We start from the raw sequence: 15,929 nt of genomic DNA, 5'->3' as shown, positions 1-15,929 counted from the left end.
AGAGAAGGACGGAGAGCCCCGGCCCTTGGGTGGCCCGGGGGGTGTCTCTGTCCCCTCCCCCGCCCCGCCCTCACACCTGGCCCCTCCTCCACCCCGCCCTCACACCTGGCCCCGCCCCCACTCCGGGCCCGAGCCACGCCCCTTTTGGGGCGCTCCTCCCGACCAATCAGATCGCTCCGGTCACGCCTCCTCTCTATGACCTCACAATGGGCGCCAGCTTGATTCTCGACTCCTATTGGCTGTGGCCAAGAGGGCGGGGCTCAGCCGGGGTATATAAAGAGGCCGGTGGGCTGCTGTGCCCCAGTTCGGGATCCGGAGCAGCGGCGGCGGCGGCGGCAGAGGGGAAACCCCCCCCCCAGTGCAGGGGGAGAGAGGCACCCTTGCGTCAGATCCACTCTGAGCCGTGCACCCCACAACGAAGGGCGCGGAGACCCCACCAGAGACTCCTCCGCTCCATGGAGACCACCCCCACCCACAACAAGGTAAGCAGGGACAGAAACCACCCATGACGTGAGCACTAATGGGTGAAGGACGACATGACCTGAACCCCCAAGCCCCCACAGGATGACGTCGGAGATGGCCCAGCCCCACCCCCCCACCCCCATATCGGAGGAGCGGCAGCGAAGGGCGCGGAGACCCCACCAGTGACTCCGCTCCATGGAGACCAACCCAACCCACAACAAGGTAAGCACGAACAGAAACCACCCATGACGTGAGCACTAATGGGTAGAGGACAGCATGACCTGAACCCCCAACCCCCCACAGGATGACATCAGAGCTGGCCCGGCCCCCCCATAGCAGAGGAGCGACAACGAAGGGCTCGGAGACCCCACCAGTGACTCCGCTCCATGGAGACCAACACAACCCACACCAAGGTAAGCAAAGACACCACTCGGTCCTTCCCACTAATGGGAGGAGCACGGACATGACGTGACCCCTTAATCCCCACAGTGGGTGAGAATGGAGATGATCCCGACCGCTCCTCCCGAGTAGGGGCGAAGTGACAACGAAGGGCGCGGAGACCCCACCGATGACTCCGCTCCACAGAGGTGACCTCAACTCACACCAAGGTAAGCACGAACTGAGACCACCCAGCCCCCCCCCACCAGTAATGAGAAGTGGACACGTCCTGACCCCCCCATCCCCCCACAGGATGATGTCAGAGATGGCCTGGCCCCCCCACATAGCAGAGGAGCGACAGCAAAGGGCTCGGAGACCCCACCTGTGACTCCGCTCCACAGGCACGACCTCAACTCACACCAAGGTAAGTATGAACCGCAAATACAGACCACCCAGCCCCCTCCCAGTAATGAGAAGTGGACAGACATGTCCTGACCCCCCCATCCCCACACAGGATGACGTCGGAGATGGCCCGGCCCCCCCATAGCAGAGGAGCGACAGCAAAGGGCTCGGAGACCCCACCTGTGACTCCGCTCCACAGAGCCCACCCCAGCCCACACCAAGGTAAGCACAAACAGAGACCACCCATGACCTTACCACCCTTTATCTCAACACAGGATGAGGATGGACACGACGGAGACACCCACGTGGGGCACCGAGGGACATGGACAGAACAGCCCCGTGGGGAGGGTGGATACGGGGCGAGCATCTCACCGAAGGTGACAACGACGATCAAGACACCATGGACAAAAAAATAAAGCTGGCAAAAATCACATCAAGTGCTGTGCCTGATCTTTGCTTTCCCACCGAGTCACTCACCACCCAAACCAACCACACCACCAGGACACAGCCCCCAGCTGCAGGGAATCTGCCTGCCCCATCCAGAGGTGTCCCAGTGACAAGGACCACGGCACACACAGCCCTCAGCGTTTATTCCAAACACCGGGTACAGCTCCAGGGAGAGGCCATCTCCAAAAAAACAAAACAAAAAATAAAATAAAAGGCAAAACACCAGGAAAACTCATCTTGGGTGCCACAACCCCCCTTGGGCACTTAGAAACAGCTCCCACCACACCAGTTCCAGCATGGAAAATCCCCCCCCAGTCCTCCCCTGGCCCAGGGGCCACTGAGATTGTTTTGGGGATTTGTTTTGGGTGGCAATATCTTGCAAAGCTGCAGGACTGGACTCTGTTCTCCTGGATCCTGGCGAGGAGGGTGCTGCCATCTCAAACTCTGAGTCTCCAGAGCAGCCCTGCTCCAACCCTCCCCCTCTGCTGACCCCTCTGGGGACCCAGTGACCCCTCCAGGGGCGAAGGAGAGGCCAGCAGTCCCTGAGGTAGGAATGCCCCCGGCTCCCTGGCTCAGCAGTGGCCCTGGAGCCAGGACACCACATGCAGGGGCAGCCACATGCTGGGAAATGGGGAGTGGGAACCCCCAAAGTGAGGAGGGGGCAGCACCTGGCTCATCCAGCCGGGAAAACTCATCCCTCTGGGAGATCCAGCAGCACCCAGCTCCTCCCAGCCCACAGGGGCTTGTCCATGGGGGGCTCTGGTGGCCACACAAAAGGAGGTGCTGGGAATTCTCTCTCTCCAGCGAGGGAATCCAGCAGGGAAGGCGAGTGATCCCCACCTGGATCCAGAGTCCCACAGGGATTTGGCTGGTCCCTCATGCCCTGGGAGTCAGGATGTGGCCAGCAAAAGGCCAGGATGGGCCAGGCCAGGAATCTCCGAGTCAATAGAAATGTTTGCGGCTCTGCTCCTGCCACTTGTTGTAGATGATGATGCCGATGACGATGGCGAAGACGATGGCCACCAGCGAGAAGAAGACGATCAGGAACAGGGCAAGGCCACTCATGGGCTCCAGGGGTGCCTCCACTGTGGGACAGAGTGAGGGAAACCTCCCTGAGCCCCCCTGGGATCCTGGACCCAAACCCCAAAAATCTGCTCCAAAGCCATTGGGATGAATGACCCTGCTTCATCCCTACGGATCCCAAACCCCAAAAATCTGCTCCAAAACCACTGCGCTGATCCCCCACTCCATCCCCATGGATCCCAAACTCCTTCATCCCCCAAAATGTACTCCAGGAGAAACTGGCACCAATCCCACGCCATCCCTGTGGATCCCAAACCCCAAAATCTGCTCCAAAAACAGTGAGATAACCCAGCTTCATCCCAAACAATCTGCTCAACAAGACACCAGCATCATCCCTGTGGATCCCTACTCTGGGCTTTGGGATGGGAATTTGGGAATTGGGGTTTTTGGGATGGGAAATAGGGAGTTTGGGATGGGAGTGTGGGATTTTGGGATGGCACAGAACCCATCTTTCACACTCCAACCCCACCCACCCCAGCCCAGCCCTCACACCCTCACCGTGTCCATCTCTGCCTGACCCCAAACGTGGGGCTTGTTCTCCCTCCTCAGCTCCACACCCCACCCCAAATTCCCAATGCTCCCACCATTCCCAAATTCCCACTCACTTCCTGGCAGTTTCAGGTTGTCCACAACAGGCAGGAACACTTCCCTGTCCCGCTTCTCCTCCTCCGGCGTGCGCTCCACTGTCAGCTGGTACAGCTTCAGCGAGATGATGTCGTGGTTGTCTGCAAAAGGCACCAAAAACCATCCCTGGAATTCTGGAATTCTCTGGGATGGCAGGAAGTGCTCCATGGACAGCAGGAATTTAAAAAAAAAACAATCTCTCAAACCCAGCCCCAAAAATCTGGGAGGTTATTCGAGTAATAAGTGCTTGGAAAGCCACGGGAATTTTGCTGGGTCTGGGATCTGGGAGGGAAAAGGAGTTTTTGTTGGAAGACAGGAATGAGTTTTTGTGGGAGCAGAACTAGAATGGGGCTGAAAACCTCTGGAAGAGAGGGAAAAAAGGGTTTGTGCTCTGTAAAATCATTCCCTGGAGAAGGTGGCTCTTGGGACAGTGGGGATAATGCCAGCAGCTCCTGCTTTAGGGGTATCCCAGGGGCTGGGCCAGGTTTCATTCTAGGCTCATCCTGGTTTTATTCCTGGTTTATCCCAGTTTATTCCATGCTCATCTCAGTTTATTCCATGCTCATCCCAAAGTTTTATCCCATGCTCATCCCAAGGTTTTATTCCAGGCTCATCTCAAGCTTTTCTCCCATGCTCATTCTGGTTTTATTCTATGCTCATTCCAATTTACTCCACGTCATCCCAGTTTATCCCATACTCATCCTGGTTTTATCCCATGCTCATCCCAAGCTTTTATCCCATGCTCATCCCAAGCTTTTAGCCCATGCTCAACCCAAGCTTTTACTCCTCCCACAGCCTGGAGACCCACAGGGAACTCCAGGAAATGCGGGACAAACCCTCGGCACCCAAACCCCTCCTCAGGGCTCAACCCAAGGCTCCTGCTGGATCCTTCCAGCAAGGAAACTCCTCCAAACCCAAACTCCATCCCCCAATCCATTTGGGAATGCCCTCAGGGCTGTACCTGACAGGTCCCCAGTGACAGAGGAGGTCCCAAAGTAGTACCCTCGGGGCAGGCGCACGCCCGGCACGTCGATGCAATCCCTCCACTCGTGCTTGCCGTCGATGTCGATCAGCACCTGCCCAAAAAAGCAGCACCCTCATTGCTGGGGTTTGGCTTTTTCATTTCCTCTCTGCCTGTGGAATTTTTGCCCACTGACATGCTAAGGAGAACTGATGGTGAGGTCCTTGAGATGGGGAAGGGAGAACTCTGTGGTGTTTTTTGGGAGTTTCTTAGGGGAGGAGGGGGAACACCTCGAGATTTGAAGGATGGGGGGCAGTTGCTGCCATTTGCTCATTTTTGGTTCTCAGAGGAGAAAAGGCTGCTGGAAAACCTCACCCCCACCATCCCAACACCAGGAGCTGCCTCTTCTGGTGTTGGACCCTGCACCCCTGTGGGAATCCTTAAAATGAGAGGGTTTTGAGAAAGCTGTAAAAAGCAAATCTCAGAAACAGCAGAACTGCAATTAGAGATAAGTAACAGCCACAAGATTGGTCAGCATGAAAAGTTCTATGAGATGTAGAAAGCAAGGACAAATAAAACAATGCTCTGTGAATTGGGATTTGACAGGAAGGTCTCAGATGTGTCTGTACAGCAGGAAAATCTTTGATTGTAGAATCTGAAGAAGGAATAGAAATGAAAGCAAGTTTTGATACAGAAGAAAAGAATTGCTGTTACTGGGTAACTAAGAAAGCAAAAGGTGTGTGAGTTGGAAGGGGTTCTTATGGTTCAGAGAAAAGGATAAATCCACCTCAAATACAAGATGTTTTTACCAAGCAAAAAGATACTACAGGTAAACAAGACTGCTGATGCTGCAAGTAGAATTTTCCACTGCAAGAAAACTGAAAAACAACTTGTAGCTTAAACTGTAACATACCAACTTCTTGTGATTGGAAAACAGTAACATGAATATGGTAATGTCAGTGGTTATGGCAGGCTATAGGTAATAGTAAAAGCATTGATTGGTTGTTATGTATTAAAAGAAAAGCAAATAATGCACTGTAACCAGAACTAGAGGGGCTTCAGACAAACCTACAGCTGATGCTGACACCTGTGACTGGGCTCTTGTCACCCACGACCTGACACAATAAACAGCATCAAGAGCCATCTGGATCCCCACATCTTTCATTTTGGCTCTTACAACTGGGATCCTGTTCTGCTTGTTGTTGATTCCACAGTTGTTGTTATTTTGTTTGCCTTGTTCCATATCCTGCTAAAGAACTGTTATTCCTTTCCCTGAGACCCCCTTAATTTCAAAACGATTCTAACCCAGAGGGAGGGATTTACTTTCTCCATTTCAAGGGCAGGCCCTGCTTTCCCCAGCACACACCTGCCTTTTTCAAAGCTGTGGATGATACAATTCCTCCAAAGCCATTTTCCCCTGGCCCCTGGAACTTGCTATAATAGATAAGGTATCCTAGATACCAAGGTTGAGCCAAATTCCTTAAAAATTTGGTCACTCTCCTAAGACTTTGGAAGATAATTGGCTAGAAATTAGTCTGTGTAATTGGTCAGTTTATGATACAACACCCTGGCCTTGCCCCACTCCTCAAATACTCTGCAGAGCTGGCCTGGGGTGCTATCATGTAGAACAGATGAGATATTAGAGGCTCTTTAATCTCAGGGATAATTATTCTCAGTTTAATTCTTAGGCTTCCATGAGGGCAGAGCAGGAGAAAAAGAGGAAGATCTTCAAGGTCTGAGGGTTTTTCTATGGGTCAGGAAAAGGGGAGGGGATAGCTTCTTGGCTTCTTTCCAATAGGAATTCAGGGGGTCAGTCCATAGGTCTTGCAGGGGTTACAGGGTTAAAGGGACATACCATTCTCAAAGCATCAGGGTATAGGGTTACAAGTTTACCTTTAGAACTTCTCACTTAGATTGGATGCTGTTCTTTGTATAGACTTTTATTGGTTGTAGTTTGAATCCTCCCTGAACCTATAAATATGGTTTTGTTCTGAGAGAATCCCTGCTTGACCACCCTTGGCATGAAATAAAAACTCTTGTGGAACTCATCAAGTAAGGCCTTTGGTATTTCTCTGCTGGCTAAATGGGAGCTTTTCTGAGAGATGGCTAAATCATAATAGGACTCTCTGGTCCTGGTAAATACAACCAGGGACCAAAAAAAAAGCCACACAAAGCAGCACACTGTCCAGCCGTGGGGCAGCACTCACCGTGAGCCTCCTCTTGACATAGCGGATGACCAGGAAGGTGTCGTGGTTGAGGTTGCGCACCATGGCCGTGCAGCCGCCCAGCTCCGTGGGGCGCCCGTCGCGGTCGTGGTCGTAGGTCAGCGAGCCGTTGTTCACCATGGCCGAGATGTAGGGGAACACACGCTGCCAGGGAGGGGAAAAATAATCTGGGTCTGGGAGGAGCCTTGGGATTGTGGAGAGGAGAGCCTGGGTAGCCACAAAGGGCTTTGTCCCCACGGGAGGCGATTTGGGATGATCCCAAAGGCCCTCATAGTTCAGACAGCTGCTCAAAACAATCTTGCAATGATCCCAAAGGCCTTGACACCACAGAGATCTGCTCAAAACAATCTTGGAATGATCCCAAAGTCCATCAACCCACACAGATCTGCTCAAAAAACCACTGGAATGGTCCCAAAGATCTTCATCCCACAGATATACTTTTGGGATGATCCCAAAGGCCTTCACCCCTCAGAGATCTGGTCAAAACAATCCTGGAATGATCCCAAAGGCCTTTAACCTCCAGGAATCCACTCAGTGCAAGACAAGTGAGATCCTAAAGTCCTTCACCCCACAGGAGTGATTTTGGGATGATCCCAAAGTTCATCACCCCACAGGGATCTGCTCACAACAATTCCAGAATGATCCCAAAGGGCTTCACCTCACAGAAGTAATTTTGGAATGATCCCAAAGGCCTTCACACCTCAGAGATCTGCTCAAAACAATCTTGGAATGATCCCAAAGGCCTTTAACCTCCAGGAATCCACTCAGTGCAAGACCAGCGTGATCCCAAAGTCCTGCACCCCACAGAAGTTGTTTTGGGATGATCCCAAAGGCCTTCACACCACAGAGATCTGCTCAAAACAATCTTGGAATGATCCCAAAGGCCTTCACCCCACAGAAGTAATTTTGGAATGATCCCAAAGGCCTTAAACTCCACAAGGATCCATTCACTGCAACACCAAGGTGATCCCAAAAGCCTGAAACCCCACAAAAATCTGCTCAGTGCAACAGTGGAAGGATCCCAAAGGCCTTAAACCCCACAGGAGCAGTTTTGGAAAGATTTCAAAAGCCTTCAGCCCTCAGGAACCATGCTGGAATGGTCCCAAAGGCCTTCACCCCACAGAGATCTGCTCAAATCAATCTTACAATGATCCCAAAGGCCTTCACACCTCAGAGATCTGCTCAAATCAATGTTGGAATGATCCCAAAGGCCTTCACCCCACAAGTATCCATTCACTGCAAGACCAAAGTGATTTCAAAGGCTTGAAACCCCACAAAAATCTGCTCAGTGCAACACTGGAATGATCCCAAAGGCTTTAAACCCCACAGGAGTAGTTTTGGAATGATTTCAAAGGCCTTCAGCCCTCAGGAGCCATGCTGGAATGGTCCCAAAGGCCTTCACACCTCAAAGATCTGCTCAAAACAACACTGGAAGGATCCTAAAGGCCTTCACACCTCAGAGATCTGCTCAAAATAATCTTGGAATGATCTCGAAGGCCTTTACCCCTCAGAGATCTGCTCAAAACAATCTTGGAATGATCCTAAAGGCATTCACACCTCAGAGATCTGCTCAAATCAATCCCAGAATGATCCCAAAGGCCTTCACCCCACAGAAGTCGTTTTGGGATGATCCCAAAGGCCTTCACCCCACAAGGATCCATTCACTGCAAGACCAAGGTGATCCCAAAGGCCTGAAACCCCACAGGAGTAATTTTGGAATGGTTTCAAAGGCCTTCAGCCCTCAGGAGCCATGCTGGAATGATCCCAAAGGCCTTCACCCCACAGAAGTCGTTTTGGGATGATCCCAAAGGCCTTCACACCTCAGAGATCTGGTCAAAACAATCCTGGAATGATCCCAAAGGCCTTTAACCTCCAGGAATCCCCTCAGTGCAAGACCAGCGTGATCCCAAAGTCCTGCACCCCACAGAAGTTGTTTTGCGATGATCCTAAAGGCCTTCACACCTCAGAGATCTGCTCAAAATAATCTTGGAATGATCTCAAAGGCCTTTACCCCTCAGAGATTTGCTCAAAACAATCTTGGAATGATCCTAAAGGCGTTCACACCTCAGAGATCTGCTCAAATCAATCCTGGCATGATCCCAAAGGCCTTCACCCCACAGAAGTCGTTTTGGGATGATCCCAAAGGCCTTAAACTCCACAGAAGTCATTATGGAATGATCCCAAAGGCCTTCACCCCACAAGGATCCATTCACTGCAAGACCAAGGTGATCCTAAAGGCCTGAAACCCCACAGGAGTAATTTTGGAATGGTTTCAAAGGCCTTCAGCCCTCAGGAGCCATGCTGGAATGATCCCAAAGGCCTTCACACTACACAGATCTGCTAAAAACAATCTTGGAATGATCCCAAAGGCCTTAAACTCCACAGAAGTCATTTTGGAATGATCTCAAAAGCCTTCACCTCACAAGGATCCATTCACTGCAAGACCAAGGTGATCCCAAAGGCCTGAAACCCCACAAAAATCTGCTCAGCAAAACACTGGAATGATCCCAAAGGCCTTAAACCCCACAGCAGTAATTTTGGAATGGTTTCAAAGGCCTTCAGCCCTGAGGAGCCATGCTGGAATGGTCCCAAAGGCATTCACAGCTCAGAGATCTGCTCAAAACAATCCTGGAATGATCCCAAAGGTCTTCACACCACAGAAATCTGCTCAAAACCTTTATCCCAAATAATCTTCTCAACAGGACACTGAAACCATCCCTGTGGATCCCAAACTCCTTCATCCCTCAAAATCTGCTCCAGGAGATACTGGCACCATCCCTGTGGATCCCAAAACCCAAAATCTGCCCCAAAGTAACCGGGATCACCCTGCTCCATCCCTGTGGATCCCAAACCCCAAAAATCTGTTCCAGGAGACACCAACACCATTCCTATGGACCCCAAACCCCAAAATCTTCTCCAGGAGACACCAGCTTCATCTCTATGGATCCCAAACCCCAAAAATGTGCTCTAGGAGACAGTGACACCATCCCCATGGATCCCAAACCCCAAAAATCTGCTCCAGGAGACACCAGCACCATCCCTGTGGATCCCAAACCCCAAAATCTGCTCCAGGAGACACTGGCACCATCCCCATGGACCCCAAACCCCAGGTTCTGCCCCACCCAGCCCTGCCCAGCCCCAGCCATGCAGCGCCCCCGGCCCGTGCAGCCTCTCGGGATCGGGAATTCCAGGCGGCGATTCCGGAGGCAGTACCTGGTTTCCAGGGCTGTACCTCCTCTTCTGAGCCTGCCCTCCAGGGTGAGCGCAAAGCAGGAGAGAGCACAGAGCAACAACAACGTCACAGAGTCCCCAAAAACCCCGGGAACTGCCCCAGAGCAGCCAGGGCAGGGAGGGGTTAATGCCAGGAACGGGGGCTGGGAGCGGCTGAAATCCTAATTCTGCTTTCTGGAGATCAGTGGGGCTTTTTGGAGCCATTTTTGTCTTTTTTTGGAACTTTTGGAACTATTTTTGTGGTTTTTGGAGATATTTTTGAACTTTTGGAGCTATTTTTGTCTTTTTTTGGAGATATTTTGGAGCTTTTGGAGCTATTTTTGGAGCTGGATTTGTCTTTCTAGAGCTCCTTTTCTCCTTTCTGGAGCTATTTTTGTCTTTTTTGGAGATATTCTCAAACATTTGGAGTTATTTTTGTCTTTTTTGAGATATTCTGGAACTTTTGGAGCTATTTTTGTCTTTTTTGGAGCCATTTTTGTCTTTTTTGGAGGTATTTTGGAACTTTCAGGAGCTATTTTTGTCTTTTTTGCAGACATTTTTGTCTTTTTTGGAGCCATTTTGGTCTTTTTTGGAGATATTCTGGAACTTTTGGAGCCATTTTTGTCTTTTTTGGAGCTATTTTTGTCTTTTTTGGAGATATTTTGGAACTTTTGGAGCCATTTTTGTCTTTTTTTTTGGAGATATTTTTGTCTTTTTTGGAGCTATTTTTGTCTTTTTTGGAGATATTTTGGAACTTTTAGAGCTATTTTTGTCTTTTTTGGAACCATTTTCTTTTTTTGGAGATATTCTGGAACTTTTGGAGATTTTTTTGTCTTCTTTGGAGCCATTTTTGTCATTTTTTGGAACTTTTGGAGCTATTTTTGTCTTTCTTGGAGATATTTTGGAACTTTTCAAGCCCATTTTGGAGCTGGATTTGTCTTTCTAGAGCTCTTTTCCTCCTTTCTGGAGCTATTTTTGCCTTTTTTTAAGATATTCTGGAACTTTGGGAGCTATTTTTGTCTCTTTTGGAGATATTCTGGAACTTTTGGAGCTATTTTTGTGGTTTTTGGAGATATTTTGGAGCTTTTTGAGCTCGTTTTGGAGTTGGATTTGTCTTTCTAGAGCTCTTTTCCTCCTTTCTGGAGCTATTTTTGTCTTTTTTGGAGCTATTTTTGTCTTTTTTTGGAGATATTCTGGAACTTTTGGAGTTATTTTTGCCTTTTTTGGAGATTTTTGGAACATTTTGAGCTATTTTTGTCTTTTTTATAGAGATTTTTGAAACTTTTGGAGCTATTTATCTCTTTTTTTGGAGATATTTTGGAGCTTTTGGAGCTATTTTTGACATTTTTTGGAGACATTTTGGAACTTTTGGAGCCATTTTTGCCTTTTTGGGAGATATTCTGGAACTTTTGGAGCTCTTTTTCTCCTTTTCAGAGCTCTTTTTGATAGTTTTTTTAAACTTTTTCATCTTTTGGAAATCTTTTTGACCTTTTGGAGCTCTTTTTCTACTTTTTGGAGCTCTTATTTTCTTTATTGGAACTATTTTTGTCATTTTGGAGCTCTTTTTCTCCCTTTGGAGTTCATTTTCACCTTTTTGGAGCTCATTTTGTCATTTTGGAGCTCTTTTTGACTTTTTAAGATCTCTTTTTCTCCTTTTTGGACCTCTTTTTCTCTTTTTTGGAGCTCATTTTAACCTTTTAGAGGTTTTTTATTTTCCTTTTAGAGCTATTTTTGTTCCCTTTGTAATTCATTTTGACCTTTTAGAGTTCTTCATGACATTTTTGGGGCTCTTTTTGACCTTTTTTGGGCTCTTTTTGTCCCTTTTGGAGGTGGGAATGAGCAGCTGGGAACCTCCCCACAGCTTCTCCCAGTGTCTGCAGCTCCTGCTCCCAAATCATTCATTCCATTAATTATTTCCTCTAATTAAAACCCATTCTGGCTCTTCTTGGCAAGGTTCTCCCAGCACAAAGTGGGAGCTGGAGGCTTTGGGTGTTGGGATAACAGCTGGGAGTTACTCAAAATATAAATTTCTGGGGGGGATTTTAGGGGAAATTGGAATTAGGGGAAGGTTTTGAGGCTGCTCCAGGCTTGGAGCACCCTGGGCTGGTGGAAATTGTCCCTGCCCAAGTGGTGGCACCTGTCCCAAGTCCCCTCCAGCTGGATCCATCCACCTTTTCCACAGCACTGAACCCCCAAAAAACATCAATGTGATGATTTTTAGACCTTTCCAAGAGGCACAGCAGCACCTGGGAGCAGGAAAGGGCTGCTCAGCCTCTACTCCAGCTTTACTCAAACCCTGCTCCTGCTGCAGAATTCTCAGTGTGGGTGTTGGCTCTAAAATCCTCTCCTCACAAAAACCACCCCCAGCTTTTCCCTGTGGAAAAGGAGTGGGGGGAGGAGGAGGAGCTCTGAGGATGAAGAGCTGAGTGTGACATCGGTGTCACCTCCCTGTCTCACCTCCTGCTGCTTCTCCTCGTTGGGATAGGTGTCCACAAACACCCCCAGCCCCAGGAAGTTGTCCTTGCTCCCAAACACGGGTCCTGGCAGGGAAAAGGAAAAGTTGGGAAGCTCAGGCACAAAGTTTGTCACTTGTGGAAGGGGTTGGGAAAGTCTCAGGGACCATCCAGTTCCAGCCCTGGGAGGCCATGAGGCCAAGGTGTCCCCAAGCCCTGTCCATGGTGTCCCCAAAGCCTGCCCAAGGTGTCCCCAAGCCCTGCCCAAGGTGTCCCCAAGCCCTGCCCAAGGTGTCCCCCAAATCCAGGTTGCTCCAAACCCTGCCCAAGTTGTCCAAGGTGTCCCCAAAGCTCTGCCCAAGTTGTCCCCAAAGCGCTGCCTAAGGTGTCCAAAGTGTCCCCAACCCCTGCCCAAGGTGTTCCCCAAGTCCAGGTTGCTCCAAGTCCTGTCCAAGGTGTCCAAGATGTCCCCAAACTCTGCCCAAGGCGTCCCCAAGCCCTGCCCAAGGTGTCCAAGTTGTCCCCCAAGCCCTTTCCAAGGTGTCCCCAAGTTGTCCAGTGTGTCCCCCAAGTCCTGTCCATGGTGTCCCCAAGTCCAGGTTGCTCCAAATCCTGTCCAAGGTGTCTAAGATGTCCCCAAGCCCTGCCCAATGCGTCCTCAAGCCTTGTCCAAAGTGTCCCAACCCCTGTCTAAGGTGTTCCCCAAGTCCAGGTTGCTCCAAGCCCTGCCCAAGGCGTCTGAAGTGTCCCCAAACCCATCCCAAGGTGTCCCCAAGCCCTGCCCAGTGTGTCCCCAAGCCCTGTCCAAGGTGTCCAAAGTGTCCCCAACCCCTGTGAAGGTGTCCCCCAAATCCAGGTTGCTCCAAACCCTGCCCAAGTTGTCCCCAAAGCTCTGCCCAAGTTGTCCCCAAAGCCCTGCCTAAGGTGTCCAAAGTGTCCCCAAGCCCTGCCCAAGGTGTCTGAAGTGTCCCCAAGCCCTTTCCAAGGTGTCCCCAGGCCCTGTCCATGGCGTCCCAAAGTCCAGGTTGCTCCAAGCCCTGTCCAACATGCCCAAGTTGTCCCCCAAGCCCTCCCCAAGGTATACTCAATCCCTTGTCCAAGGTGTCCAAAGTGTTCCTAGGCCCTGTCCAAGGTGTCCCCCAAATCCAAGTTGCTCCAAGCCCTGTCCACCGTGTCCAGGATGTCCCCAAGCCCTGCCCAATGTGTCCTCAAGCCTTGTCCAAAGTGTCCCAACCCCTGTCTAAAGTGTTCCTCAAGTCCAGGTTGCTCCAAGCCCTGCCTAAGGTGTCCAAGATGTCCCCAAGCCCTGTCCAAGGTGTCCAAAGTGTCCCCAAGCCCTGTCCAAGGTGTCCCCAGCCCATTTCCCGAGGCAGGGACAGTTTTTACCTGGCTGCATCCTGTCCTTAGTGTACCAGATGGCAAAGCCATCTCCGTTCAGGTTCTTCTTGCCTTGCCCATGGATTTTGAAGTGCACCTGCATCTCCCAATCCCGCAGGTAACAGGGCTGGGACAGAGCAGAAAAGGTGGGAAATTCAGGAATCTTTCCCTCATTCCCTCACCCACATCCACCATTCCCCAAGCTCCCTTCACTGTCCAATTATCATGGTTAATTAATCCCAAAAAGCATCATTAATCCCAGGGAATTGATTGTCACCCAAGGGTTAAACACTGAGGGAGCAACTCCAACAAAATCAATGCTACCAGGCAGGAAAACCTCAGGAGCAGCTGCTAATTGCAAATATTAATTAGCTGCTAATTAATTCCCTGTGCTGAGGGAATCACAGAGGTTTTTTGGGAGTCAGAATTCCAAGGAAAAAGAGCAACAAGAGCTGAGCACAATGGATCATCTCCCAGGACTGTTTCCCAAATAAATGTGGAGGGGGCTGGATTCTGAAATCCACAAATTTCATCAAATCATGGAATTCTTTGGGTTGGAAAACATCACCCACTTCAGGGTCCCCCAAATTCCCAGAGGGGCTCAGCTCTTGTATGGAAAACTGAGAGCTGAAGGGCTGGAAGGTCCCCATGGTGCCCCCAGCCCACCCCAATTCCTGCTGTGGGAATCCCATTCCCATGGTGGGCCCTGATCCCCAAACATCCCAATGCCCTCCATGTCCCTACAGCCCCCCAGAGCACCCCCCAAAGTTGGGTGTCCCACTCTGGTCTCCTCCAGCCTCTCCCCTTATCCTGGTGCCTTTCCTGATCCTGATCCTGTCCTGGCCCAATTCCAACCCTCTCTTCCAGCTCCAGTCACCCCTTGATCCTAAACTTTGCTCCAAATCCTCACCCCCTTCTCCAGCTCCCCTACACCCATCCCAATGCCATCCCAACCCACTGATCCCATCTCATCCATCCTATTCCATCTCACTGATCCCATTCCCATCTGCCCAATTCCATCCCACCGATCCCATCCCATTGATCCCATCCCATTGATCCCAATGCTCCTATTGATCCCATTGTTCCCATTGATCCCATCCCAGTGCCCTCCTCATTCCCAATTCCTTCTTGCCCTGATCCTTCTTGCCTGAGGACCCTGTCCTCCAGCTCATCCCATTCCACTCCCATCCCACCCCATTCCATCAACCCCACTGATCCCATCCCATCCCATCCCAATGTCCACCTCAATCCCAGTCCTTTCCCATCCTAATCCCACACCCTCTCCCTCAGCCATTGTGTCCCTCTCCTTATCCCAGTATCCTCCCAATCCTGATCCCTTCCTACCTCATCCCAGTCCCTGTCCTGATCCAGACCCTCTCCTAACCCTAACTCTGTCCCTGTCCTGATCCCAACCCTCTCCTGCCCCGCTCCCAGTCCTGATCCCAATCCTGACCCTCTTCTGATCCTCTCCTAACCCTCACTGTGTCCTGATCCCGGTCTGGATCCTGATCCAGACCCTCCCCTGATCCTCTCCCTCTCCTAACCCTCACCCTGTCCCAGTCCTTCTCCAAACTGTAAGCCTGTCCTGATCCCAATCCTGACCCTCTCCCAATCCTCTCTATCTCTTAACCTTAACCCTGTCCTGATCCCATCCCATCCCAGTCCCCATCCCATCCCAGTCACATCCAGTCCCATCCCATCCTACCGCATCTCATCCCATCCCATCCCATCGCATCCCATCCCACCGCATCCCATCCCACCGCATCCCATCCCATCCCATCGCATCCCAGTCCCCGCCTGTCCCCATCCAACCCCTGTCCCCTTCCATTCCGCTGCCCCATCCCGGTCCCGGTCCCCTCCTGTCCGGACCCCGACCCTCTCCCCCGGCCCATCCCGGTTCCCCTCCGCTCCCGAGCCTCTCCCCGGTGCCCCCCGCTCACCACTCGGTTCCACACGGCTCCCTGCTTGCTCTGCACGTCGGGGGTGAGGCGGATGAACTGGGTCATGACCATGGCGTTGCCCAGCAGGTCCCACAGCCCCGAGCTGGCCGAGCCCACACCTGCGGCCCACACGCACCGTTGGTACCGGCCACCGGCAACGGGCACCGGGCACCGTCTGCCACCACCGCCCGCCCTCCCCGCTCACCCTGGTACGGCTTGGACAGCGAGTGCTCGCGTTTGAGGTGCTCCTCGGTCTGCTCGGCGCCCGTCCCGCAGAGCCCCAGCGCCACGGCCAGCAGGGCCAGCCCGGCCCGCCACCGGCCCGCCGCCGCCATCTTCCCCCACCGCCCCGCGCCCCGCCCCGCGC

The 15,929-nt window shown here is 51.4% G+C and overlaps 1 protein-coding gene and 1 long non-coding RNA gene across 4 annotated transcripts; one reads left to right on the top strand and one right to left on the bottom strand.

Annotated features, from left to right (window-relative positions):
• Nucleotides 1-129: 129 nt before the first annotated feature.
• Nucleotides 130-1,836, top strand: LOC117007888. Of its 2 annotated transcripts, XR_004420220.1 has the most exons (5): nucleotides 130-482; nucleotides 564-684; nucleotides 766-1,070; nucleotides 1,153-1,264; nucleotides 1,355-1,836. It is a non-coding gene; the product is annotated as an uncharacterized LOC117007888 (long non-coding RNA). The 2 variants fall into 2 exon arrangements; XR_004420221.1 differs by lacking the exon at nucleotides 1,153-1,264.
• On the bottom strand, nucleotides 1,814-15,897 carry LMAN2L (lectin, mannose binding 2 like). 2 transcript variants are annotated; one of them, XM_033081329.2, is made up of 9 exons: nucleotides 15,768-15,897; nucleotides 15,563-15,681; nucleotides 13,632-13,749; nucleotides 12,250-12,332; nucleotides 9,796-9,828; nucleotides 6,565-6,726; nucleotides 4,358-4,472; nucleotides 3,378-3,497; nucleotides 1,814-2,774 (listed from the first exon to the last, which is right to left on the bottom strand). In XM_033081329.2, exons 1-9 carry the CDS (start codon nucleotides 15,895-15,897, stop codon nucleotides 2,632-2,634), a joined length of 1,023 nt encoding a protein of 340 aa, XP_032937220.1. In that variant the 3' UTR covers nucleotides 1,814-2,631. The 2 variants fall into 2 exon arrangements, with proteins under 2 accessions (XP_032937220.1, XP_032937221.1); XM_033081330.2 differs by lacking the exon at nucleotides 9,796-9,828.
• Nucleotides 15,898-15,929: the final 32 nt, after the last annotated feature.

The sequence above is a fragment of the Catharus ustulatus genome, chromosome 27, assembly GCF_009819885.2.
Source record: "Catharus ustulatus isolate bCatUst1 chromosome 27, bCatUst1.pri.v2, whole genome shotgun sequence".
In the NCBI taxonomy this organism is placed as follows: Eukaryota; Metazoa; Chordata; class Aves; order Passeriformes; family Turdidae; genus Catharus; species Catharus ustulatus.
The sequence above is the reverse complement of the archived record's forward strand: the minus strand, read 5'-3'. Positions and strand labels throughout refer to the sequence as shown.

Coding starts and splice junctions, on each gene's coding strand:
- LMAN2L (XM_033081329.2), bottom strand. CDS start 15,897: ATGGCGGCGGCGGGCCGGTGGCGGGCCGGGCTGGCCCTGCTGGCCGTG. Junction 13,750..15,562: donor GAGCCGTGTGGAACCGAGTG/GTGAGCGGGGGG, acceptor GCTCTGTCCCAG/CCCTGTTACCTGCGGGATTG. Junction 12,333..13,631: donor TAAGGACAGGATGCAGCCAG/GTAAAAACTGTC, acceptor TTTCCCTGCCAG/GACCCGTGTTTGGGAGCAAG.